The sequence below is a fragment of the Rhinolophus sinicus genome, linkage group LG11 (assembly GCF_036562045.2).
Source record: "Rhinolophus sinicus isolate RSC01 linkage group LG11, ASM3656204v1, whole genome shotgun sequence".
Classification (NCBI taxonomy): Eukaryota; Metazoa; Chordata; class Mammalia; order Chiroptera; family Rhinolophidae; genus Rhinolophus; species Rhinolophus sinicus.
The window spans coordinates 890,679-917,739 of record NC_133760.1 but is presented as its reverse complement, the minus strand read 5'-3'; the positions used below and the strand labels follow the sequence as shown (position 1 = coordinate 917,739).

The 27,061-nt window shown below is 44.1% G+C and overlaps 1 protein-coding gene across 2 annotated transcripts; it reads left to right on the top strand.

Annotated features, from left to right (window-relative positions):
• Positions 1 to 1,394: 1,394 nt before the first annotated feature.
• On the top strand, positions 1,395 to 27,039 carry LOC109439671 (leukocyte immunoglobulin-like receptor subfamily A member 5). Of its 2 annotated transcripts, XM_074315984.1 has the most exons (11): positions 1,395 to 1,594; positions 19,619 to 19,827; positions 19,985 to 20,020; positions 20,204 to 20,488; positions 20,633 to 20,935; positions 22,640 to 22,753; positions 23,859 to 23,901; positions 23,993 to 24,051; positions 24,265 to 24,317; positions 24,861 to 24,973; positions 26,361 to 26,499. In XM_074315984.1, exons 2-10 carry the CDS (start codon positions 19,794 to 19,796, stop codon positions 24,948 to 24,950), a joined length of 1,017 nt encoding a protein of 338 aa, XP_074172085.1. In that variant the 5' UTR covers positions 1,395 to 1,594; positions 19,619 to 19,793; the 3' UTR covers positions 24,951 to 24,973; positions 26,361 to 26,499. The 2 variants fall into 2 exon arrangements, with proteins under 2 accessions (XP_074172085.1, XP_074172084.1); XM_074315983.1 differs by lacking the exon at positions 24,861 to 24,973 and having other exon boundaries at positions 1,422 to 1,594; positions 26,361 to 27,039.
• The last annotated feature ends 22 nt before the right edge of the window (positions 27,040 to 27,061 follow it).

Below are 27,061 nucleotides of genomic sequence, written 5' to 3'. Positions count from 1 at the left end.
TGGACCTCACACCTGTGGGATGTTTTAAAGAGCTTGAACAAGAGACCATGGAAGGGTGGGCCATACCATTAGAAGCTCTGCTACATCCGACAGCCGCTCCCATATAAATACAAGTCACTGCCAGTGAGACCCTGTTACAGCCGGGATACGGCAGAAATGGAAACATCCTGTTACCAGCACCCACATGATTGACAGCAGGAGAATGACGGCAATAGACTTGGCCCTGGTGGGTCAAAAGCCCCCACTGTCGTGGGTGGGGCCTGATAGCCCCATAGGGGCTGGTTTGACCCATGATTTACAAGTGACTCCAGGGGTGGTGGCCGAGTGGCTATGGTCCACGGAGGCCCCAACACTGGGACAATTTTGCGAGGGACTTTTGTGCTCTTGCTGTGACCTATCAAGGGGTCCCCTGTTCTATTACATGTTGAAACCATGCAAGGGACCCCCAAGTACTGCCATAAAGGTCTGGTACCACAAACCGGGAAGGGTGCCAATAGCAGCAACCTTCCTTTCCCAGAACTAAAAGCTAGTATGTATCCTCCCAGATGGGAGGGATTTGCCATTGTTGGTTCCTATGACTACTATTTGTTTTTGCCCATAGGTCCCTGTTGGCCAATACCATGGTAGACTGGGCCTACACTTACGCTAGAGTGACCAACATCCCCAGCTGTTGGATTTGCACAGTTTCTGGCTAGCGCGCAGAGGGGTTGCCATGGCTTATCTATCCAGTTACCGCAGAGAACTGGACTTGGTTGCGAGGATGGAACCCTCGACAGGCGGGCTGGAACACAACTTGGCGACACGTCCTCTCCTGCATGAGGGAGCAAAGAAACCACACCAAGCTGTGGCTGGGTCATGCAGTGTGGGACGGGAGGAGGTGGCTCATGAGTGAAGGTATAGAGCTTACCCAGTCCATTCCTTTGTGTTCGGAATGACAGCCCGGCACCAGAGACATAAGTTGGGTGTCTGCGGTCATATGTCAGAACATAACCCCAGTCCCCGAGGGTCACAATGGTGGAATGGCCAAAAGCAACAAGGATTGTCCCCAATGGGAGCCTGTGGGTTTGTGACTCTATGGCTGGCCCTACCTCCCTGCCATGTGGACAGGGCATTGTACATGGGGGTGGCCATACTTCCCAGCTAGTGTACGACCCACACTAGAAAGTCGACCCCAAGATTGAGAGTCGTTTAGAGCCAAGCACCACCGTGGTTTTATCTCTTGGCTATCCTTAGTTCCCACACCAGTTCCACTGTGGTGGAAACACAAGTAACTGCACATGTCGAGCACACTGCTCGAGCTCTGAATCAAATGCACCGGGCCCTGGGCCTCCTGATGGAGAAAGTAGACCAGATGAGGAAGGCAGTCCTCCAAAACCGGATGGCTTTGGACATTTTAACTGCCGCCCTGGGAGGGACCTGCACCATTGTGCATACTGAATGCTGTGTGTACATTGCTGATAACACGGAGAATGTAAGCCAGGAGCTGTCTGCCCTAGCAGGGGAGATTGATGGCATTCAGCACCTGATAGAAGACCCCCTGCAAGAACGGTGGGCTCAGCTTTCCTCCCCATGGAGAAGGGCCCTTGCCCTGTTGGTAAGAGGGGCTTCTCTCCTCGTGGCCTTCTGCTGTTTTCGCGTTGCTGTTGCGGCGTCTGGGTGCAGGGCTCTGCCATGTTAGCAAAGAGGTCTGCAGCGAAGGCCCATGCCTGAGGAGACAAACTGGCCAGTGAGGAACCCTGAAGGGGTGTTGTGTAGGGAAAATAGACTTGGTCAGGCTCCCTCCCTGTCCAGCTGCTGGCCCTGACCTGGAGACCTGTCAGTCCGATAAGATGCAACACAGTTCAGGCACTGTCCATCTTGCAGACATACTGTAAATATCCTGTGTAAGCAGCCTGGCTGTGAGCCACTTTTGTCTCTGTATGGTATAACGGGGGCTGGCTGTTTCACAAGGTGGGATGCTGAGACAGGATGGGGGCTGCTGGCTGCAAACAGCGATCGGGCTGATTGTGCCCAATAAGCCTGAAAAAAATATGTCTCTTTGCCTTCGTGCCTACATGCATCTTCTTCCAGCTCCCAGAGCTGCAGACCCTGGGACTTCTACCCACTCGGACAGGCCCCCAAGCTTCTAGAAACTGGTTCGGGGCAGACTCTGACCCCATCCCCTGACGTCTCCTCAAACCTCTGACCACCAGAGTGGGAAGCACAGCCTGGCACACAGTGGATTCTGGGGTATGGAGGCGGCGGCTTCACTGTGAGGCACTGCCAACGGTGAGCTGTACCAGCACTGGGTCCCCGTGTGGCCAGGAGGTGGGATTAAGGACAAGGCCCCAGTCATCTGCATCTCCTACTGAGCAGGGCCGTGCAGGGTGACCCTCACCCCGTCCCTGTCCCTACACAGAGAGGAGAATGTGAGGGGAAGGCTCACTGCCCTCACTCAGGGTTCCCCTTGTCAGCAACTGTGCAGAACCCTCTCTGCTCCCGACTGTGCATCAGTCTCGGGGAGGAGAGAGGGCTCTTCCTGCACCCGGGGCACCTACAGGACCCTGCGTCCTCCTTAGAGCAGGGCGCGTCCTCGCTGTTAGTTTTGGTGCTCAGCTTCCCAAACCTGGACAAGTAAGGTCCTTTCGGGTCCTGCTGTGCCTTCTGAGAGGACCCACTCAGTTGTGCTCTGTCCTGCTTTCTGGAGTAAATGGAGTCCAGGCCTGTGCGTGTCCCTCCTGCCCTGGCCCAGGGGCAACCATTCCTCCAAGTCTGTGGGTTCCTTCCGTGGGAACAATACTTAGAAAACGCAGCCTGGGGTTATGTGAACTCAAGGCTGCTGGGGTTTGGTTCCTTGTGGACCACTGAGTGCCAGGGCGGATGCAGTGTCAGTGCACAGGTGTTCCCACCCCAGTGTAACACTGCAGGGTTTACTCACTGCCCTTTATGTTGTCCTTGTAGCCTTACATGAAACCCCAAGTCCTAAGAGATTCACATAGTTACACTTTTTGGGTTTATCCTGTGGCTGTGGTTATTGGATATAAGCTTATCTTCATTTTCATTTGTTTATATTCATGTCATGTTCATTTCCCATCTTTTATAACTTAATCGTGCTTTGGAATACATACACATTTATAGGCTTCAAAAGTTAAATCTACACAAAATGGTGCGTTCAGAGATGACCACTTCATCCTAGCCCCTTCCCCCTACACCCCACATATTGGAGGTAAATATTTTTGTTAATTCTGGTTTTCATAATGAAAACGTGAAAAAATAAGTGAACATACACACAATCTTATTCCACCTACTTTCTTAAAAACAATTAGCGTTCCATATTGTCTTGTATCTTTCCATGTTTCTCGCTTCCCAGTGCTCCTGTAACAAATTCCCACAAACTTCATGCTCAGAGCAGCACACAGTAGATCACACAGGTCTGTAACTTGGAAGTCTGACACATGTCCCAGGGCTAAAGTGACGATGTCTGCAGGGCTGCGTTCTCCGGAGGCTCCAGGAATGCATCCATTTCCTCGCCTTTTCCAGCGTCTCCAGGTCACACACATCCCTCAGCTCAGGATCCTTCCTCCAGCTCCAAGCCAGCAATGGCGGGGCAAGACCTTCTCTGCTACCTGTGGCCCACCTGTTCCCATCATCACATTCCTTTCTCTGGCCCTGCCCCCGCCTCCCTCATCCACTTTTAGGGCCCTGTGGTCACATGAAGGCTCCCTCGAGAATCCAAAGTAATCTCTGCACCTCAAGATCCTTTATTTCATCACATCTGCCGAGAGTCTCTTTTGCCAAGTAAATAACTTATTCACGGGCTCTGGAAATCAGGATGTGGGGTCTGTGTGAGGCTGTCATTCAGTCCCCCACATTCTATGTTCTGGAAGTCACGGCACAGGGGTTCCCTTAAATTATTTTTATTATGTGTATGGCTGCTTTGTTCCCCAGATCGCCTTAAATAGTTTACTTTCTTTTTTTAAAATTAAAATACATCAGACATATACCAGTGCGTAAGTGTAATCTGATACATTTACAAGTATATGTTGTAATATGATTGTATTGTAGTGTAACTATCACCTCTATCCTGATACATTTACAAGTATATGTTGTAATATGATTGTATTGTAGTGTAACTATCACCTCTATCCTATTACATAATTATTTTTGTTTTAGCTGTTGGATAAAGTTCTAGTCTCTTAGCAAGTTCAGTGATTATAGCTCAATCTTGTTGCCTATATTCACTATACTGTGCCTTAGATCTGTAGGCTCTATTGATTACTCTTGCAAGTTTGTCCCCTTAAAAACAACTGCTAAAAGAACAAGACAAACAAATGAGAAACAAAAACTCATAGACATGGACAATAGTTTAGTGGTTACCACAGGGTAAGGGGAGAGGGGGTTGGTAGATGAGGGTAAAGAGGATCAAATATACAGTGATGGAAGGAGAACCGACTCTGGGTGGTGAACACACAATGGGATTTATAGATGATGTAATACAGAATTGTACACCTGAAATCTATGTAACTTTACTAACAATTGTCACCCCAATAAACTTTAATTTAAAAAAAACTGCTGTTCTATCCCCCACGTCCATTGCTTAGCAACCATTCTTCTAATCTGTTTCTATAAATTCAACTTTTTCAGATTCCACATATAAGTGAAATCATATAGTATTTGTCTTTTTGTATCTGACTTATCTCACTTAGCATAAGGTTCTCAAGATCCATCATGATGTCACAAATGGCAGGAGTCCCTTCCTTCTAATGACTGAATAGTATTCCATTGTATATATTTCACATCTTTTTTATCCTTTCATCTGTCGATGGGGACCTAGGTTGATTCCGTAGGTTTGCTATTATGAATAATGCTGCAATAAACATTGGAGTACGTATATCTTTTGGGTGTCCTGTTTTTATTTCCTTTGGATGTAAGCGCAGAATTAGAATTGCTAGATCATGGGGTAAATTTCTATTTTTAATTTTTTGAGGACCCTCCATACTGTTTTCCATAGTGGCTGCACCCATTTACATTCTTACCAACAGCGCACAGGGTTCCGTTTTCTCACATCCTTGCCAGCACTTTTTATCTCTTGTCATCTTCTAGATAGGCACCCTGACAGGTGTGAGGTGATATCTCATGGTGGTTTGATTTGCATTTCCCTGATGATGAGTGATGTTGAGCATCTTTTCATGTACCTGTTGGCCCTTTGGATGTGTTCTTTGGAAACAAAAAAAATCTATTTATTTCCTCTGCCCATTTTAACCTGGATTGGTTGCCTTGTTATTGAGTTGTATGGGTCCTTTTTATGTTTTGGATATTAACACTGTATCTGATATGTGGTTTGCAATTTTTTCCCATTCTGTAGGCTTTCTCTGTAGGTGCAGAGCCCCACACATCTGGGGAAGCCAAGCACTCACCCACTACTCTCCCTTAAAATGTTGTGTCCCCTGGGGGAGGGCAGCATTGAAAAAGTTTTACCTACCCTCTTAAATGCATCTTCATTCTCTTAATTACCATGAAATTCAAGATACAGGTTTCATCTTAAGTATATGTATGCACCCTGATACTTACTTGGTTTTTCTTCATCTCTCTAACGTGTTGAATTATTTATCTCTTGAACTGTTAGTAGGCATCATTCTCACTTCTTTCCTTCTGACACAATAGATATGACATTGGCTCGCCTCATTCAAGTATCTCAAATTCCATTTCTGGTCTCTCTAAGCTGTATTCTGGAAAATGTTCTCAACATTGTATTCAAATTTCATAATTGGCCCTTCACCTGTGTCTTGTCATTGATGGAATGCATTTTTATTCTTATTTTATTTATTTTTTGCTTCTGTTTCTTTTTTTTAAATGTTTTTTTAGGTTTTTGTTTTTTCAGTTTCAGGTGTACAAAACAATGTGATGTTTAAACATTTATTTTTTATTAATTTCAGGTGTTCAAAACAATGTAATAGTTAGACATTTACACCCCCCCTCACAAAGTGATAACCCCCTAACCCAATCTACTACCCCTCTGACATTGTATATAGCTGTTACAATTCCATTGACTCTATTCCCTATGCTGTACTCCACATCCTGTGACTATATAGATATAGATGGAGATATAGATATATAGGTTATATCTATATATATATTAAATTATAGTTCACATTTAATATTATTCAGCTTCAGCTTCAGGTGTACACTGAAGTGGTCAGGCATCTACACTGTCCATGAAGTGATTTCCCTAATAAGACATGTGCCCATCTGACACCCTACGAAATCTTTACGACATTATTGATTGTATTCCCCAAACTGTCTTTCATATCCCATGGCAATATTGTAGTTACCAATTTGTGCTTTCTAAGCCCCTTCCCTTCTCCCATCTAGCAACCATCAGTTTTTCCTCTATATCTCTGAGACTATTTCTCATTACTTTGCTCATTTATTCAATTCTTTAGACATATAAGTAAGATCATATGGTATTTATCTTTCTCCGTCTGACTTATTTCACTTAGCATAATGTTCTCTAGGTCCATCCCTTCTGGCAACCATCAAAATGTTTTCTGTATCTATGAGTCTGTTTCTGTTTTATTTGTTAATTTTGTTCTTAGATTCCATAGAGAAGTGAAATCACATTGCATGTGTCTTTCTCTGACACTCCACTCAGCACAACACCCTCCAGGCCCATCCATGCTGCTGCACATGGCAGGAGCCCGTTCCCTTTCATAGTCCAGCAATATTCCATTGTACATATGTACCACCGCCTCTTTATCCATCCTTCCATTGACAGACATCCAGGCTGCCTCCATATCTTGGCCATTGTAAACAATGCTGCAACGAACATATAGATGCACACGTCCCCTCGAAGTAGCGTTCTAGGTTTCTTTTCTTTTTTTTAATTTATTGGGGTGACAATTTTTAGTAAAATTACATAGATTTCAGGTGTACAATTCTGTATTACATCATCTATAAATCCCATTGTGTGTTCACCACCCAGAGTCAGTTCTCCTTCCAACACCGTATATTTGATCCCCCTTACCCTCATCTCCCACCCCCCCTCCCCCCGTACCCTCTGGTAACCACTAAACTATTGTCTGTGTCTATGAGTTTTTGTTTCTCATTTGTTTCTAGGTTTCTTTGGATAAATACCCTGAAGTGGAATTACTTGGTCCTTCATTGTCTTTTCTTATAGCCTGTGTTTTAAAGTCTATTTTGTCTGTTATAAGTATTGTTACCCCAGCTTTTTTTGTTTTTCTAATTTCCATTTTCATGAAATATTATTTTCTGTTTTAAAATTAAAATTTATTGGGGTGACTATGGTTAGTAAAATTACATAGGTTTCAAGTGTACAATTTTGCAATACATTGTATATATATCACATTGTGTGTTCACCACCCAGAGTCAGTTCTCCTTCCATAACCATATATTTGACCCCTTTTACCCTCATCTACCAAAATATCATTTTCAAACCTTTTACTTTCTGTCTGTGTGTCTTTTACTTTCAATCTGAAGTGAGTCTCTTGTAGGCAGCATATGTAAGGGGTTTGTTTACTTTTTTAAATTAGTTTCAGGTGTACCAAACAATGTAATAGTTAGACATTTACACCCCTCACAAAGTAATAACCCGTCCCCCAAACTACTACCCCTCTGACATCGTATATAGCTGTTACAATTCCATTGACTCTATTCCCTATGCTGTACTCCACATCATATATATATATGTGTATATACACATATATATATGTACATATATATGTATATATATATTTATAATAAATATAAGTATTTATTGTAAATATATTTATATATTTAATTATAGTTAACATTCAATATTATTCAGCTTCAGCTTCTGGTGTACAGCACAATGGTCAGGAATCTACAAAGATTTTGTAGGGTTTTGTTTTCTTATCCATTCAGCTCTCCTACGTCTTTTGATTGGAGCATTAATCCATTTACATGGAAAGTAATTGTTCATATACCTGTAGATATTGCCATTTTATTATTCATAATTTTGATTTTTTTTTTTTTTTTCATCTTAAAGAAGTCCCTCTAACCTTCCTTACAATATTGTTTTGGTGGTAATGAGCTCCTTTAGCTTATTCTTGTCTGGGAAGATCTTTATCTGTCCTTCGATTTTCAGTGATAGCCTTACTGATAGAGTAGTCTTGGTTGTAGGTTGTTGCTTTTCTTTTTTTTTTTTTTTTAATGTATTGGGGTGACAATTGTTAGTAAAATTACATAGATTTCAGGTGTACAATTCGGTAGGTCGTTGCTTTTCATCACTTTGAATGCTTCCTGCCAATACCTACTGGCCTGCAAAGTTTCTGTTGAGAAATCAGCTGACAATCTTATGGGAGCTCCCTTATAAATTACTAGTTGCCTTTCTTTTGCTGCTTTTAGGATTCTCTCTTTGTCTTTAACCTTTGCCATTTTAATTATAATGTGTCTACGAGTGGGCCTGTTTGGGTTTATCTTGTTTGGGACTCACTGCGCTTCCTGGGCTTGTATGTCTATTTCCTTTGCCAGGTTAGGAAAGTTTCAGTCATTATTTCTTCAAATAGGTTCTCAATCCCTTGCTCTCTCTTCTTCTTGTATCCCTATGATATAAATGTTATTATGCTTGATGTTGTCCCCTCTGGGGAAAACTATCCTCATTTTTTTTTTTCTTTTTGCTTTTTGCTTTCCTAAAATGGTATTTTATGCTACCTAGTCTCCCAAATCACTGATTTGATTATCTGATTCATCTAGTCTGCTGGTGATTCCTTTTAGTGCATTCTTCATTTTGGTTATTGTTTTTTTCACTTCTAACTGGTTCTTTTTTATGGTTTCTATGTCCTTTTTTTTTTATTCTTGCAATCTGTTTTTTGAAATTCTCACTAAGTTCCTTGAGCATCCTTATAACCATTGTTTTCAACTCTGTCTCTCTGGTAGATTGCTTGCCTCCATTTCTTTTAGTTCGTTTTCTGGATTTTTCTCCTATTCTTTCATTTGGGACACATTTCCTTGTTTCCTCATTTGGCTGTCTCTCAGTGTTTGTTTCTATGTATTAGGTAGATCTGTTATGTGTCCCAGTCTTGGCAGGATGGCCTTATGTAGTAGGTGTCCTGTGGGGCCCAGTGGCACAGTGTCCCTGGTCATTTGCTCTGGGTGCTCCAGGAGGGTCCTTTGTGTGTGTTGTGTGTGCTCTTCTGTTATATTGAGCCTTGATTGCTGTTGGCACGTCAGTGGGTGTGATTGACCCTCAGGCTGATTGGCTGTGGGGTTTGCCCACATCCACAGCTTATGGGCTGCTGTGTGGGAGGCTTACCACACTGAGTAGAATTTGTACCAGTGGGCTCTGGTGCCTGTTGAGACCACCCTTTGGGCATGCCACCTGTGGGGCTAATTGGGTTATGCTTTGCTCTGGTCTGAAGCCAAACTCCAAGTATGTTGGTTATGGGGCCTCTTGAGAGGGGTTGTGGTGCAGGCCCAGGTCAGCCACTGCCTCTGACTGGCTGGCAGCTACCTGGTAGGAGCTAAAAAGTGATCTGCAGTTGTTCTTTGTCTGTGCTAAAACTGGAGGCACGTGAGAGAAGCCACACTGTGAACTGAGGATGGCTGCCACCAGTACCAGGCCTGGGGTCACTCCACAAAAAGCCAGGATACCCGGAGGCCTGCTTCCACCTGCCAGCTCCCTTAAGGTTCAGCCACTGATAAAGCCTCATGCTGGACATGAGTTGGGTGAGGCAGGGTCTCAGGGAATCACTAGAGTGGGAAGAGATGTGCTTACCAGGTTAATGTAGACTCTGGTCGAGTGCCAGTGCTGAACCTAAAACAAATCAGCAAAAACCTCAGAGCACACTGAGGCTAGTCACTGCCCAGCTGGGGACTGTGGATTCCAGTAGTTTTCCAAGAAAGTGTGTGGGTGGGGCTGGCTGCTCTCAGAGAAATTGCCTTGGGTGGGGCAGGGTCCCAGTTGGGTCAGCAGGGTGGAGCAGTGGAGCTCACCAAGCCAGTCAGATTCAGATTTGGTCTGTGGGGGAGGGCTAAACACAGGAAAGATGGGCCCTGCCTGCCTGCTGCATGGGAAGAGGACACCTCACTGGGATAATATCAAATGTCCTCCATTCCTCCCCCTGAAAACATATACCTCTGTCTGGCCCATGTATGTCTCTGAGGCCCCCACAGTCACTGTCTCTCTCCTGGAGCCCAAGGTGAGTGCTTACAGAGAGTGAGTCTGTGCCCAGGCTGTTTAAGAGAAAATCTGGGGTTCCCAAAGCCTTCTGTCCCTCCCAAATGGTTTGAATCCCCACTGTTTTCACAGCCGGATGTTGTGGGGCCTCCTCTTCCTGGCACCAGTGCTCTGGGCTGGGGAGCCTGGTGTAGGGGGCTGGGGCTCCTCACTCCTCTGGGGAAAACCTCTGTGGTTAAGATATCTCTCCTGATTCTCAGTTGCCACACAGGGGTTTGGGGCCTCTTTCACATCTCCGCCCCTCCTACCAGTCTCGACTTGGCTTCCTCTTTTTTTTTTAATTAAAGTTTATTGGGGTGACAATTGTTAGTATACTTACATAGATTTCAGGTGTACAATTCTGTAATATATTGTCTATATCTCACATTGTGTATTCACCACCCAGAGTCAGTTCTCTATCCATCACCACATATTAGACCCCATTTACCCTCTTCTAGAGCCCCCTCCCCCCTTACCCTCTAACTATTGTCTATGTATGTGAGTTTTTGTTTCTTCATTTTTTGTCTTGTACTATTTTTGTTTTCAGTTTTACATACCACATATCAGTGAAATCATATAGTTCTCTACTTTTTCTGTCTGATTTATTTTGCTTAGCATTATAATCTCAAGATACATCCATGTTGGCACAAATGGTACTATTTCATCTTTTCTTACCACTGAATACTATTCCATTGTGTATATATACCACAACTTCTTTATCCATTCATCTATAAAAGGACATCTTGGTTGTTTCCATGTCTTGGCCACCGTAAATAAAGTTGCAATGGACATTGGAGCTCACATGTCTTTATGGATAAATATTTCCAGATTTCTTGGGTAGATACTCAGGAGAGGGATTGCTGGGTCATATGGTAAATCTATTCGTAACTTTTTGAGGAACCTCCACACTGCCTTCCATAACGGCTGCACCAGTCTGCATTCCCACCAACAGTGTATGAGGGTTCCTTTTTCTCCACAGCCTCTCCAACATTTGTTACTATTTGTCTTGTTGATGATAGCCATTCTGACTGGGGTGAGGTGAGATCTCATTGTGGTTTTTATTTGCATTTCTCTGATGATTAGTGATGTTGAACATTTTTTCATATGTCTAATGCCATTCGTATGTCCTCTTTGGAGAAATGTCTCTTCAGGTCCTCTGCCCATTTTTCAATTGGGTTGTTTGTTTTTTTGTTGTTGAGTTGCATGAATTCCTTGTATATTTTGGATATTAGCCCCTTATCGGAGGCACTGTTTGCAAAAATCTTCTCCCATTCAGTTGGTTGCCTCTTTATTTTGTCGATGGTTTCTTTTGCTGTGCAGAAGCTTTTAAGTTTCATATAGACCCATTCGTTCATTTTAGGTTTTACTTCCATTGCCTTTGGAGTCAAATTCATAAGATGCTCTTTGAACCCAAGGTCCATGAGTTTAGTACCTATGCTTTCTTCTAGGCAGTTTATTGTGTCAGGTCTTATGCTTAAGTCTTTGATCCATTTTGAATTAACTTTGGTTCATGGTGACAGATAGCAGTCCAGTTTCATTCTTTTGCACGTGGCTATCCAATTCTCCCGGCACCATTTATTGAAAAGGCTGTCTTTCTTCCATTGTATGTTTTTAGCTGCTTTGTCAAAAATTATCTGTCCATATTTATGGGGGTTTATTTCTGTGTTCTCAATTCTATTCCATTTGTCTACGTGTCTGTTTTTCTGCCAATAGTATGCTATTTTCATTATTGCTGCTCTGTAGTACAAGCTAAAGTCAGGGAGTGTGACACCTCTAGAATTGTTATTTTTTTCTTAAGATTGCTTTGGATATTCAGGGTCTTTTGTGGTTCCAAACAAATCTGATTTTTTGTTCCATTTCTTTAAAAAATGTTATTGGGATTTTGATGGGGATTGCATTGAATCTGTATATTGCTTTGGTTAATATGGCCATTTTAACTATGTTGATTCTTCCAATCCATGAGCACGGAATGTTTTTCCATTTTTTTGTGTCTTCTTCAATTTCTTTTAAAAATGTCTTGCCAGAGGGTAAGGGGGGTGGGGGGGAGGTGAGGGTGAGTGAGTTTTTTATAAATTTGTGATATTAACCCCTTATCAGATATATCATTGGCAAATATCTTTTCCCATTCAGTAGGATCCCTTTTTGTTTTATTGATGGTTTCCTTTGCTGTGAAAAAGCTTTTTAGTTTGATGTAATCCCACATGTTTATTTTTCTCTTACTTCCCTCATGAGATATATCAGTAAAAATCTTACTCCAGGTAATGTCTGTGAAGTTTCTTCCTATATTTTCTTCTAGGAATTTTATGGTTTCAGATCTTACATTTAAATCTTTAAGCCATTTTGAATTTATTTTTGTATGTGGTGTAAGGAGGTGATCCAGCTTCATCTTTTTGCATGTGTCTGTCCAAGTTTCCCAGCACCATTTATTGAATAGACTGTCTTTACCCCACCGTACATTCTTGCTTCCATTGTCATAGATTAAATGGCCATATAGGCATGGATTTATTTCTGGACTCTCTATTCTGTTCCATTGATCTATGGGTCTGTTTTTATGCCAGTACCATGCTGTTTTGATTACTGTAGCCTTGTAGTATAATTTGAAGTCAGGTATCGTTATACCTCCCACTTTGTTCTTATTTCTCAAGATTGTTGAGGACATCCGGGGTCTTTTGTTATCCCATATAAATTTTAGGATTATATGTTCTATTTCTGTGAAAAATGTCGTTGGTAGTTTGATAGGAATTGCGTTGAATATGTATATTGCCTTAGGCAGTATGGACATTTTAACTATATTAATTCTTCCTATCCATGAACATGGTATGTGTTTCCATCTATTTGTATCTTCTTTCATTTCTTTCTTCAGTGTCTTATAATTTTCTGAGTACAGATCTTTTACTTCTTTGGTTAAATTTATTCCCAGGTATTTTATAGTCTTTGGAGCAATTGTAAATGGAATTGCTTTTTTATTTCTCCTTCTGATGTTTTATTATTGGTATATACAAATGCAACTGATTTCTGAATATTAATTTTGTATCCTGCTACTTTACTAAATTCATCTATCAGCTCTAATAGTTTCTTGGTGGAGTCTTTAGGGTTCTCTAAATATAGTATCATATCATCTGCATATAATGACAGTTTTACTTCCTCCTTACCGATTTGGATGCCTTTTATTTCTTTTTCTTGTCTGATTGCTGTGGCTAGAACTTCCAGCACTATGTTGAATAGAAGTGGAGAAAGTGGGCAACCTTGCCTTGTTCCTGATTTTAAGGGAATGGTTTTAGCTTTTCCCCATTGAGTATGATGTTAGCTGTGGGTCTATCATATATGGCCTTTATTATGTTGAGATATGATCCTCTATTCCCACTTTCTTAAGGGTTTTTATCATGAATGGCTGCTGAATTTTATCAAATGCTTTTCTGCGTCAATTGATATGATCATATGATTTTTATTTTTCATTTTGTTAATGTGGTGTATCACATTAATTGATTTGTGGATGTTGAACCACCCTTGCATACCAGGAATGAATCCCACTTGATCATGGTGTATGATCTTTTTAATGTATTGCTGAATTCTGTTCGCTAGTATTTTGTTGAGGATTTTTGCATCTATGTTCATTAGCGATATCGGCCTGTAGTTTTCTTTTTTGTGGTGTCTTTGTCTGATTTTGGGATCAGGGTGATAGTGGCTTCGTAAAAGTGTTTGGGAGTCTTCCCTCCCTCTGGATTTTTTGGAAGAGTTTGAGGAGAATAGGTGACAATTCTTTTTTGAACGTTCTGTAAAATTCACCTGTAAAGCCATCTGGTCCAGGGCTTTTGTTTGTTGGGAGATTGTTGATTACTGATTCAATTTCCTTGGTGGTAATCAGTCTATTCAGGTTTTCTGTCTCTTCTTGAGTTAGCCTTGGAAGGTTGTATGCATCTAGGAAATTGTCCATTTCTTCCAGGTTGTCAAATTTGTTGGCATACAGTTGCTCATAGTAATTTCTTAAAATTTTTTGTATCTCTGTGTCTGTTGTCACTTCTCCTCTTTCATTACTGATTTTATTAATTTGGGTCCTCTCTCTCTTTTTTAATGAGTCTGGCTAAAGGTTTGTCAATTTTGTTTATCTTCTCTAAGAACCAACTCTTGGATTCATTGATCTTTTGTATTGTTTTTCTGGTTTCTATTTCATTTATTTCCGCTCTGATCTTTATTATCTCCTTCCTTGTACTCCCTTTGGGCTTATTTTGTTGTTCTTTTTCCAGATCCCTTAAGTGTGAAGATAAACTGTTGATTAGTGATGTTTCTTGTTTCTTTAGGTAGGCCTGCAGTGCTATGAATTTCCCTCTTAGGACTGCTTTCGTGGCATCCCATAAATTTTGGGTCGTTGTATTTTCATTTTCATTTGTCTCGAGATATCTTTTGATTTCTTCCTTGATCTCCTGCTTGACCCATTCATTATTCAGTAACATATTATTCAACCTCCATGAATTTGTGTGTCTTCCAGTTTTTTTCCTGTAGTTCATTTCTAATTTCATAGCACTGTGGTCAGAGAAGACAATTGGTATGATTTCAATTTTCTTAAATTTATCCAGACTTGCTTTGTGGCCTAACATATGGTCTATCTTGGAGAATGTTCCATGTGCGCTTGAGAAGAATGTGTATTCTGCAGCATTGGGGTGGAATGCTCTGAAAATATCGATTAAATCCAAGTGGTCCAATGTGTCATTTAAGGCTGTTGTTTCCGTATTGATTTTCTGTCTGGAAGACCTGTCCCTTGTTGTCAGAGGTGTGTTGAAGTCCCCTACTATGATAGTGTTACTGTTGATCTCTATCTTTATGTCAGTCAATATCTGTTTTATATATTTAGGTGCTCCTATTTTGGGTGCATAGATGTTTACTAAGGTTATGTCCTCTTGTCAAATTGATCCCTTTATTATTATATAGTGCCCATCTTTGTCTTTTAATATTTTCTTCATTGTAAAGTCTATTTTGTCAGAGATAAGTATTGCAACCCCAGCTTTTTTCTCATTTCCATTTGCATGGAATATCTTACTCCAACCCTTCACTTTCAGCCTGTATGTGTCTTTTGGTCTTAGGTGAGTCTCTTGTATACAACATATACAAGGGTCTTGCTTTCTTATCCACTCAGCCACCCTATGTCTCTTGATTGGAGCATTTAAACCATTTACATTTAAAGTGATTATTGATAAGTACATAGTTATTGCCATTTTTAAATTTGTGGTTAGATTGTTTTCATCTTTCTTCTATTTACAGAAGTCCTTTTAGTATTTCTTGCAATGCTGGCCTGGTGGTAATGAATTCCTTTAGCTTATTCTTTTCTGGGAAGCTCTTTATCTCTCCATCAATTTTAAATGATAGCCTTGCTGGATAAAGCAACCTAGGTTGTAGGCCTTTGTTTTCCATCACTTTGAGTATCTCCTGCCACTCCCTCCTGGCCTTCAATGTTTCTGCAGAAAAGTCATTTGATAGTCTTATGGGAGTTCCCTTGTATGTAACCCTCTGTCTTTCTCTTGCTGCTTTTAGGATTCTCTCTTTGTCTTTAATCTTTGCCATTTTAACTATAATGTGTCTTGGAGTGGACCTGTTTGGGTTTATCCTGGTTGGAACTCTCTGCACTTCCTGGACTTGTATGTTGGTTTCCTTCATCAGGTTAGGGAAATTTTCAGACATTATTACTTCAAATATGTTCTCAATCCCTTGTTTCTTCTCTTCACCTTCTGGTATTCCTATGATGCGCATGTTGTTGCGCTTGATGTTATCCCAGAGGTCTCTTAAACCATCTTCATTGTTTTTTATTCTTTTTTCTTTCTGTTGTTCTGTTTGGGTGATCTCTGCTAACTTGTCTTCTAAGTCGCTGATTCGATCCTCTGCTTCATCTAACCTGCTGTTAATTTCTTCAAGTGAGTTCTTTATTTCGGTAACTGTGTTCTTTAGTTCTAACTGGTTGCTCGTTATGATTTCTACATCCTTCTTGATGTCCTCTCTAAGCTACTTAAACATTCTTATCATCAGTATTCTCAGGGTTTTCTATATACAGCATCATGTCATCTTCAAAGAGTGATAATTTAACTTCTTCATTCCCAATTTGGATGCCTTTTATTTCTTTCTCTTGCCTGATTGCTCTGGCAAGGACTTCCAACATTATGTTGAAAAACAGACGTGATAGGGGACAACCATGTCACGTTCCTGAACATAGAGCAAAGGGCTTCAGTTTTTCACCATTAATTATGAGATTAGCTGAGGGTTTGTCATATATGGCCTTTATTATGTCAAGGTATTTTCGGAAGAGGTCTTTCTTTTGTTTTCCAGTATGCGTTGGTAGAATGTTTTATTTTCTCTCTGACTGCAGCCTTTTATTCTCTCTCATGCTGTCGTGTTATATTTTCTCTGCACTATTCCTGCTTCTCACACAAAGGGGGGATTTCCTGGAAGGAGGGCTTCTCCTCCGTGAACAGTTCGCTTGGGTCATAGGGCACCTCCTCCTGGGTGTGATGTGGAGAGATTCTGAAGTTCCAAAGCTCTTCCTGCACCAGATTCAGAGACAATGTCTTTCAGCAGCTCTCTCTATTCCTGCAGGGATCCGCCCAGATAGGTGGGGACAGAGGTGGGGTGAGTTGTGAGAGGTGGCCCAGAGCAATGGCGGCGACCACCACCACAGCCGGTCCTGGTTCCACAGCTCCCTCCCCTTTGCTGGAACTAGTTGGGCTGTGAGTCCTTGACTGCAGACCACAGTTCTCTGAACTGCAAATGTTCTGTTCTTTTTTTTTTAATTTATTTTTTAAATTTATTGGGGTGACAATTGTTAGTAAAATTACATAGATTTCAGGTGTACAATTCTGTATTACATCATCTATAAATCCCATTGTGTGTTCACCACCCAGAGTCAGTTCTCCTTCCATCACCATATATTTGATCCCCCTTACCCTCTTCTCTCACCCCCCACCCCCCTTACCCTCTGGTAACCACTAAACTATTGTCTGTGTCTATGAGTTTCTGTTAAATATTCTGTTCTTTTGAACTGACATTGTTACTGTTCTGCTTCTAGCACTGGGAAGGTGGGGGAGGGGCGAGCTCTGGGAGGGTAGGGAGGGTGCGCCTAGTCTCAGTGCCTAAGGCTTCCATTCTCTGCTCTGCAGTGAGGGCTTAAACCACCATTTTCAGCATTCTTCCCTCAGTTTTACTCCGAGGTCTCTGTCATGAGTGTTGGGTTCAGCCGTGTTATATGCTGTCCCTTCAGACCTGTGCACCATAAGTGGAGCCCTAGCAGTCCGAGTTCTTCCATCTCCCACAGCTGCGGTAGTTCCGGGATGCAGCGAGCTCAGAGCACCAAGCTAGGTCTGCATCCTTTGCCTGCGTGTCCCCATCTCTACACTTTTCCCTTCCCTACTGCCCCACTCGTGCAATTTGCCCACCTTTAGGTGATTTCAGTAATGTGCCTCTTAGTCTTGCCTGTCTGCTGTGAGGGAGTCCTTTGTGGAGTTGTAGTTGTTCAATTTGTTGTAAATTTGAAGAGGCTCACCCCACAACACCATTTTTATGTGGCTTCTTATTTATATTTTTTATTGTAGGACTTCTGTTCAGCTAGACTTCAGATAGTTCTTCAGATTTATTGTTTTATACTTTAGTTGTAATTTTAATGTGTTCACAGAAAGATGCAGGCACAGTGTTTATCTACTCTGCCATATTGGAATCTCTTGGAATGCATTTTTATTTTTATTTTTATTTTATTTTTTGGAATGCCTTTTTACTGTGTTCATTCTATTGGATTTTTCACCTCTAATATTTCTAAATCATTTCAATAACTGCCTACTTTTCTGTAATTTAATCCATAGTATTGTCTCAAAAATTCAGTACCCTCATGTATTTTTCCAGATATTTAAACATGGTTAATTCTAAGTAACTCTCATATCTTCCTATTGATTATATTTCGTTGCACATGATAATCCCCATTATCAGCAGCTTGTTGTCCATAGCCCTGTTTGTCATTCTTAGGATTACTCTCTCTTGTCCATTCTTGTTGGAAGTCACTCCTCCCACACAGATGATCTTCCAAGAAACGTTTCTTCCAGGGCTGCCCTGGGAGTCAGGCTGCACAGGAAGGAAAATTGCAGCTTCTCCTGCTCTGTGGTGTCCACTCTCTCAGACTTAGCGCCTGCTCAGGGCTAGACAGGGATGTGTCACTGCTGGCCTCATGCTCACGTGTCAGCAGAAGTCGCAATGAATCTGTTCCACACACACTCACAGGAAGGTGACTCAGTGCTGACCATGGGCCTGGATGAGTGAGCAGAGATATTCCTGTGCCCACCCACAAACACTAGGTAGGGGATACCACAGCTTCCAACCTTCACTTGATCCCTGACCCTCCTTTCCTATGAGGATCTGAGGTCTCTCTCTGTGTCTACACAGCTGGAAACCTCCATTCTATGGCCCTTTGATGGTCCCGGGTACAGGCAGCTACTCAGCTTTGTTCTCTATTCTTTCTTGTGATTTCCTGTCTATATGGGGAAATTTCACTTCTCTTTTTCTGCAAATTACTGTTTCTTTTGTTTTGTGACAACATGCATGCATCTTGAGAGTGTAATGCTGAGCGAAACAAGTCAGACAGAAAAAACAGAGAACCATGTGATTTCACTGATATGTGATATATAAACCAAAAACAACAAAAGAACAAGACAAACAAATAAGAAACAGAAACTCATACACACAGACAATAGTTTAGTGGTTACCAGAGGGTAAGGGGGGTGGAGGTGGGGGGTGGGAGATGAGAGTAAGGAGGATCAAATATATGGTGATGGAAGGAGAACTGACTCTGGGTGATGAACACACAATGGGATTTATAGATGATGTAATACGGAATTGTACACCTGAAATCTATGTAATTTTACTAACAATTATCACCCCAATAAAGTTAATAAAATTAAAAAGAAAAAAACTCTAGCCCAAATAAAAGTCCCCTAAAGCTTACCTGTGGGACCACAGGATGAGGGCACAGCTCTGCCAAGGAACAAGGGGCACTGAGGAGCAGGAATGACTCAGGGGTTTTTCCAGGAAGGCAGGGTACATGCCGTCACTGAGAGAAGGGAGAAGTCCATGACGGGGGCTGCGATAGAAAGAAAACCACACTCTGGGCCAGAAGAAAGGTCACATTTCCTTCCATTATCTCCCTGTGTTTCCCTTTGTGCTCATTGTCACAGTGATGCTCCCTGAACTGCACAGTGAGATGTTAAATGTGTGTCTCTGCTGATCTGAGCTCCACAGCAGGAACGGCCTGGGTGACCATGGTCCATGGTGAAGAACCCACAGGGAGGTGCTGCTGGACAAGCTGAGGATGAAGAAGACCCCATGGGAGAGGCTATAACAGGAAAGGGACGTGCCCTGGGTCACCTCACCTGGGAGAGGTGTCTCAGGAATTCACTAGGTCTATTTGCTATTCCATCCTAGAAATGATAAAAGGCTCCTGAGAAGGGTTTGTTCCTCTTTCTGTGGAGCTGCTGACATGACAACCCCATGAGAGGGAGGGACAGCATCTGAGTGACCACACCCTGTGTGTCTGTCTGTCCTGAGGGCTCTGTGCTTTCCTCCATCTGCACAGCCCAGAACAGAGGAAGGAGACACTATGATCCCCACCCTCACAGCCCTGCTCTGCCTTGGTGAGATTGACAAGGGGGAGGGAAGCCCTGGTCTGGGAGGGACCCCACCCACATCCAGGCCCTGGTCAGTCAGGAGGCCCCAGGGCTCAGGAGGCTCACAGGGAGGAGGGCTCTGCTCAGGACTCAGGGCAAATCTCTCACAGGGTCTCTCTTGCAGGATTGAGTGTGGGGCCGAGGACCCGAGTACAGGCAGGTAAGTCTGTCCCCAGGTGTTCCCGTTCCCATCTCTTCACTGGGGACAAGGGGCCATCCCATGGGCAGCTGGAGATGGAGAACAGATCTGGGTTGACAGATGGGGAGTGTCTGGGAGGTTTGGGGTGGAGAGCTGGGAAGTGGGAGTGGGGAGTGTCTCTAACCAGCTTCTCATTCCTTCCAGGGACCCTCCCCAAGCCCACCATCTGGGCTGAGCCAGGCTCTGTGATCCCCTGGGGGAGCCCTGTGACCATCTGGTGTCAGGGGACCCTGAAGGCCCAGGAGTTTCATGTGGACAAAGAGGGAAGCACAGTGCCCTGGGACAGACAGAACCCACTGGAGCCGGGGGACAAAGCCAAGTTCTCCATCACATACACGACAGAGCACACTGCAGGGAGATATCGCTGTTACTACCTCAGCTCCACCAGCTGGTCAGAGCGCAGTGACCCCCTGGAGCTGGTGGTGACAGGTGAGATGACACTCAGGGTCCCAGCCTCAGCCTCTGCCCTCAGGAAGGGGGTCTGCTCTCAGGGTGTCTCCCCTCACAGCCCAGCCCTAGGGGGTATGAGGGAGGTGAGAGCCCCATTTAATATGCTGCCTCGTCTTCTTCTAGGATGCTACAGCAAACCCTACATCTCAGCCTTGCCGAACCCTGTTGTGACCTCAGGAGGGAACGTGACCCTCCTGTGTGGCTCAAAGAAGGGATTTGGCAGGTTCATTCTGACTAAGGAAGGAGAACATGGGCCCCCCTGGACACTGGACTCACAGCGACACTCCAGTGGGGATTTCCAGGCCCTGTTCCCTGTGGGCCCCGTGACCCCCAGCCACAGGTGGTTGTTCAGATGCTATGGCTCTTACAGGAACACCCTCCAGGTGTGGTCACACCCTAGTGACACTCTGGAGCTCCTGGTCTCAGGTGAGGAGCCCAAACCTGTTTTCTTCATGTTTGTGTGGTCAGCTCAGGACCCTACCCAGGACAGCCCCCATCTAGGAAGGGAGTGAGGGGGTTCTAAGGGAGGGTCACCCCAATAGGAATCTGCCCCTGAGAGGGATGGAGAACAACGGGGCCCTCCCACTCCTGCCCCTTCCACACACCTGTCACCAGAATTCTCCAGGTCTTAGAGTGAGGGCCTTGTGGAGGCCACAGGGCAGAAGAGTGGGAACAAATACAGCGTCTCTGTGGGGAGCACCAGGCTCTCATCCTTCTCTTGTCCTTTGCCCAGGACCTTCAGGGGACCCCAATCCTTCATTCACTGGACCCACCTCCATAGCTGGCGAGTCCCTGGGTCCTCTTTACTCAGAGTGAGCACAGACCACCCCAGGTTAGTTCTGAGTCTCTCAGAGGATATGATGTCCCTCAGATATTCAAGGACCGGGTTGTCTCCTGGGCGGCTGCAAGTTGGGGAGAGACCCAGGGCAGGCGACACCAGAAGAGTCCAGGGGCTTTGAGGCTGACAGACGATGGGTGGGGCGGTCAAGGCAGAGGGAGATATATGGGGCTGGATCCACGGGCAGAGGGGATGTCACTGCTCCCAGAGGTGGTGATGTTGCACAGGTCCCTTCTTATCTGGGTCTCATTTCTCCCTGTGTAGTGCAGTATATCTCAAAGGACATCTCAGTCCTGTCCATGCAGGACACCACCTCAGTTGTACAGAAGTGAAGAACGGGCAACGTTGGGTGTTTGAGGTGACAGGGAAGATCAGAGCAATGACACAGGTGATGTCCCGAGCACTTTCCTGTCAGCACTCTGGTGCTCAGCCTGTTCTTATCGAAGGAGAAACATCAAAATCAAACAAAAATAAACAAGGGCTGGGAGACCAGGCTGTACAGGATATTAAATTCCAGCTCTGATGATTTCCTGCCGTGGGACCATTGACAGGCCACATTCTCTCTCTGAGTCCCAGTTTCATTGTCCGTGGAACGTGTGCCCTACCACCTCCCTCACAGGTTTGCTGAAAGATTTAGGTGAGACCCCAGAAGCGGAAGCCCTCAGCATAGGGTGGGCCCACCTAGTGCTCGAGAAATGGCAGATCCATCCTTGTGTCCCCTCCCAGATATGCACATGGAAAAGTCCAGGCAGGTCCCATAGGGAGTGTGAGGTCAGCAGGACTGAGGATAGATCCTGGCGAGACGTGAGGTTTGGGAATGGCACAGAGTCCTTCCCACACAGGCCTTGGCTCTGAGTGGTCCTATTTAGGCCTCCCAAAGTCTCTGATGGGTTGCTGAGTGGGAGTGACAGTGCAGAAGTGCATTCAGCTCTAGCTACAGGAGTGAGCTGGAGCACACAGGGACCAGGGAACAGGCCATTACAGTCAGAGAAAGAGCCACCAGAGCATGAAGCTGATGTCTGCCTGTTGGAGCAGCTTGAGGAGAGCACAGTCCTGGGTTCAAATCCCAGCTCTGCCACTTCCAGGCTGGGTGACCTAGGTCATCAGATTTATCTCTGAGCCTCAGTTTCCTCACCTGTGAAATGTTTGGAGGTGGGGTTGGCATTCCCATGTTGCTTGATTGTTGTGAGGTTTAGAAATGATGAATTCACTGACCCCAGAACGTGCCTGTCACATAGTAGGTGCTCAGTTAAATGGTATCACTGGTTCACTCATGACATCACTTGTCCAAGGTCTTCAAATGTACCAGAAAGTTCTGATCGGGGTCTCGCTGACCTTCATCCTGCTGCTCTTCCTCCTCCTCTTCCTCTTCCTCCTCAAGCACCAGCACAAATGCAGCAAGTCAGGTGAGTAGATGGGGAGACCTGGTCTAACTGACAGGTGAGACCTTCTTCTAAAGACACATGAAGTGGCCTCCTAGGGCACCAGCCAAAATATGGCACCAAAAAGATAGAAAAAAATGTTCACTTTTCAAAATTCTCCTAACTAAACAATCAAAATTTCTAGGAAACTCTTTCCATCCCAACTTGCACCTCAAATCTTGGGGTGGAGATGTGGGATCCCCATGGAAGTGTAGCATCGAGGGACAGGGTCCCACATGGAGGTAGCAGGGGTGTACCAAGCACCTGAAGGGCCACGCTGGTGATGGGGAGGGGTGCCACGTGAAGGTGTCATTGTCAAGGGCAGTGGGGAGTGGGCAGGGTGGGGAGGGGGGGGAAGATGTGGAAGTGGTTGGGAGTTTAGTTGCTTTGAGAAAATATGTAAATATCTTGGGGATAAATGTCTGTGAAGGATTTATAAATGTGCAAAGGCAGTTGGCAAGAAAGAAGTGAGGTGTTCTACTGAAACTAGAAATGTCAGTATAACCTCATTAAAAAAATAAATGTGTTCTCCTTCCATCACCATATATTTGATCCCCCTTAACTTCATCTCCCACCCCCCACCCTCCACCCCCCTTACCCTCACAATAGGATTTATAGATGATGTAATACAGATTTGTACACCTGAAATCTATGTAATTTTACTAACAATTGTCACCCCAATAAATTTAATAAAATAAATAAATAAATAAAAATAAATGTGTATATATCAATTGACATAGAAATGGTTACAAGTGTAAGTGTTTGTACTGTGTGTCCCAGCTACATCCACTACACACAGTGACAGCCCGGTAGAAATAAGCACACCCATCACCGATCTTGGCTTTTAAGTACCATCCTCTATTAGAATAAAGAGGTTTAATAAGGACAGACTTAGACTTTTAAAATTTTTCTTTCAGTTTCATAAAAATTTATTGAAATCATCCATGCAAATTTTGTGTGTTACCGTTTAGTCTTGTTTACATTGAATTCCAAATGGACCGGGGTGGGGATCAGAGTCTCTGAGATCTTAATGCAGCCCTGAAGGCTATGTTCTGGGGTATTTTAGAAGCTTGTCTCTAACTTTGTGCAGGTGTTTCACACCCTGAAGCTCAGGCCAGAGCACTGCAGAAAAGGTAACCTCTCCCCAGAGACACCCCCCCGGCCTCCCTCCCCCACCTGTGGCTCTATCACCACTGCCTAATGCCCTTGTGTTCCTCCCCTCAGTTCCAGGTCCAGCTCCACGGCTTGTGTCCAGGAGGAGAAGCAGTGTAATAGGGAAGGAGGTGAGGGCCTGCTGGGAGACAGGGGCAATGAGTGGTTGGGAGGGGTTCTGGGCTTAGGGCTGAGGCAACATGAAAATTTCCACAGCTGTGTGATGCTAGGCACATTCCTGCACCTTGATGGGCCTCAGTCTCCCCACCTAAGATGGGGAGGGCTGTGTGGGATAGCAGGATTGCAGCAATCTTGGCACAAGATAGAATCTTCTTGTTCTCCAGATGCTCCCATAAGAGATCCCCAGCCTGAGGAGGACAAAGAGATGGACAGTTGGGTAAGAATCCTGCCCTGTCCAGGGACCCTGCACAGGCTTGTTAATAAGCTATAACCATAGGACGCTTCTCTCTCCTCCTGTCACTCAACTCTCAGCAGCCTCTGACCTTGCCTTTCCTCCTGAAAGAGGATACATTCAGGCCGCTAGGAGACCACTTCTCAGCAGGTTTTACTGATACCACGTGGGCCCCTCCTTCTTGGTTCCCCTACTTGGATATATATATGTGTGTGTGTGTGTGTGTGTGTGTGTGTGTGTGTGTGTGTGTGTATCACTTTCATCAAGTTTATTGAAATCTTATGCTGGGGGATTAGTTTCACTGAATATTGCTTCATGGCATAGGAAACCCCTTCCCCCAAAACTCCCCAAATGCAACACATGGATTTAATTGGTTATTATCTACTTGGGTCCTTTTAATTGTTGTACTTGTACTGATAGTGCTGCCATGGAGAGTTGTGTAGCTTGTGCCCTGCACAGTAAGACTCGTAGGGTTTGAGACACTACCGGTGGGGTCTGAGTGGTGTGCCTTCTCTTGTTCACACAAAGGCCCCCTATGGACTAGCCCATCGAGGCACGTGGATCCCCTGCCTTCCTTTTCCTCTGTTTATGCTCCTGCCTCTGGTCCCATGGATTTAGACGCAGTGGAGCCGCACAATAAGGTACCTTGGGTGCAGCAATTAGCATTTGGCTCCTACCGCACAGGAAGTCCACCCAGCTAACCTCACCGTGAGAAAACACTGTATTTTCTGTTGTCAAATATAATTACCCCCAGGTGTAGCAAGGCCCTCTCTATGCTCATGAATCCACAATTATTTGCAGCCCTGACCTGTTGCCTGAGCACCAGCCTCGTATGTCCAGCTACCTGTGAGCCATCTCTATTGTCCATCCAGCAGGCACTGTAACATCTCACATGCAACTCTTAAATCCCCCCAACGAGTTGTTTCTCCCACAATGTTCACTAATTCCAAAAGATCCAGAAGTCTTTCTCAATTCTTTCCTTTCCCTTGTCCCCACACTGATGTCAAGAGACATTTTGTTTGTCACAGCAGGGAGAGGTGCCAATGGCACCCAGTGGCCAGGGGTGCTGCTAAACACCCTGCACGTCACAGGTCGGCCCCACCAACAAACACTCGCCTGGCCAAACGTGTCCGCTCTTCTGAGTGGAGGGACATTATCGTAACTAAAGTACTTCCTTCAGTCACTCTTTATGGTATCGCTATTTCATTTTCTCCCGAACACTTACCACCATCCCAAATGATCTGTTTCCTTGTTTATGAACTGTTCTCAACCCAGAGACTATGAATTCCTTGGGCACAGGGCCCTTATCTGTCTTCTTTGACCCCTGGAAAGTGCCCTGTCTCTCCATCTTTTTCTATGTCTCTCTCTATAGATAAATAGATGTACACAACATACAGCATATATGTAAATAATATATATGTATCTATACAGCATATATATTATATATCTATATATCTTCTATGTATACAATATACATATACTATATACGTGTATGTGGACATACTTGTATGTGTCTGTTGGGTGAAGTGATGAATCAAAGCCTAGTTTCCCCTTATTAGTTCATTTACTTATTCAGTGAGTCAAATACTTACTAGGGATCTATCTTTGCAAGGCTGTGTCATTGACTACCTAATGTAAACAAGAATGAAGACACATCTGAGTAAGCTAGTCACATGAGCTGATGGATGTTTTAAAGTCATCTCTCTGGCTTCTGGGCAGAAACTTAACTAAAGAGGGATAAGTGAAAGCAAAGAGAAGAGTTTCACCCCCTCACTGTCTCCGCCTAGCAGAGGCCCGACAACAAAGACCCCCAGGGAGTAATGTACACCCAGCTGAACCTCTCAGGGCTCAGGCGGGGGTGGGGGTGGCCACTGTGCCTTCTGATCTGTCAGAGGAATTGCTGACACAAATGCCAGACAAGTAGGAGAGGACAGGCAGATGGACAGTCGGGTGGACCTTTTCTGCTCCCAGAGCCCCGGCTTCTCCCCAATCCAGTCATGCACCTGACTCTCAGTCTCACCCCTCCAGGATACTCCATCTGATGCCCCCCAGGATGTGACCTACGCCCAGCTGAACCGCTTGACGCTCAGATGGGGGACAAGTGCACCCCCTTCCTCTCCATCAGCGGAGACCTCAGATGAGCCCAGCGTGTACGCTGCTCTGGCCATCCACTAGCCCGGGAAGGGCCCAGACCCCGCTCCAGGGAGGGGCCTGCAGGGACTCTGGAAGGCACAGGACCTGCCACCATGGAGACACAGCTCGTGACCCCAAGCCTGGGGACCTTGTGAAAGCAAACAGGATATCCCAAGACCTTAGGAGTGAGCTAATTCTGCAGATTAAGATAATTATGAGCGCTACATTTTTAGGAATAGAGCAATACACTTCTACATAACCAATGGTTGAGAGAAGAAAACCCCAAATGAAGCTATAACATTTTTTTTACTGAAAAGATAAAGTGAATCTTTTATATCAACACATATTTTTACCTACTGGTGACACAAATGTTACATGTCAAGGTCAAATGGGAAAATTAAGGGCCTAAACAAAAAGATTAGAAAGAGACAAAAAGTGAAACTCAACAGCCTAGGCGAACACCTAAAGAAGTTAGAGAAAGCACTGCAAATTCATTCCATGACACTGGATGAAAGGATATAAGAATGATAAAAATGCATATTTATATGGCAAGAATAAAAACAAGGACGATCAATTGTGTTAGTCTGCTTGGGTGG

What these genes read in the sequence shown, in the direction of transcription:
- LOC109439671 (XM_074315983.1), top strand. Translation starts at nt 19,794, where the DNA reads ATGATCCCCACCCTCACAGCCCTGCTCTGCCTTG. An exon ending in CCTGGAGCTGGTGGTGACAG is followed by an intron (nt 20,489 to 20,632) that starts GTGAGATGACAC and finishes GTCTTCTTCTAG; the next exon opens with GATGCTACAGCAAACCCTAC. An exon ending in TCTGGAGCTCCTGGTCTCAG is followed by an intron (nt 20,936 to 22,639) that starts GTGAGGAGCCCA and finishes CACTTGTCCAAG; the next exon opens with GTCTTCAAATGTACCAGAAA.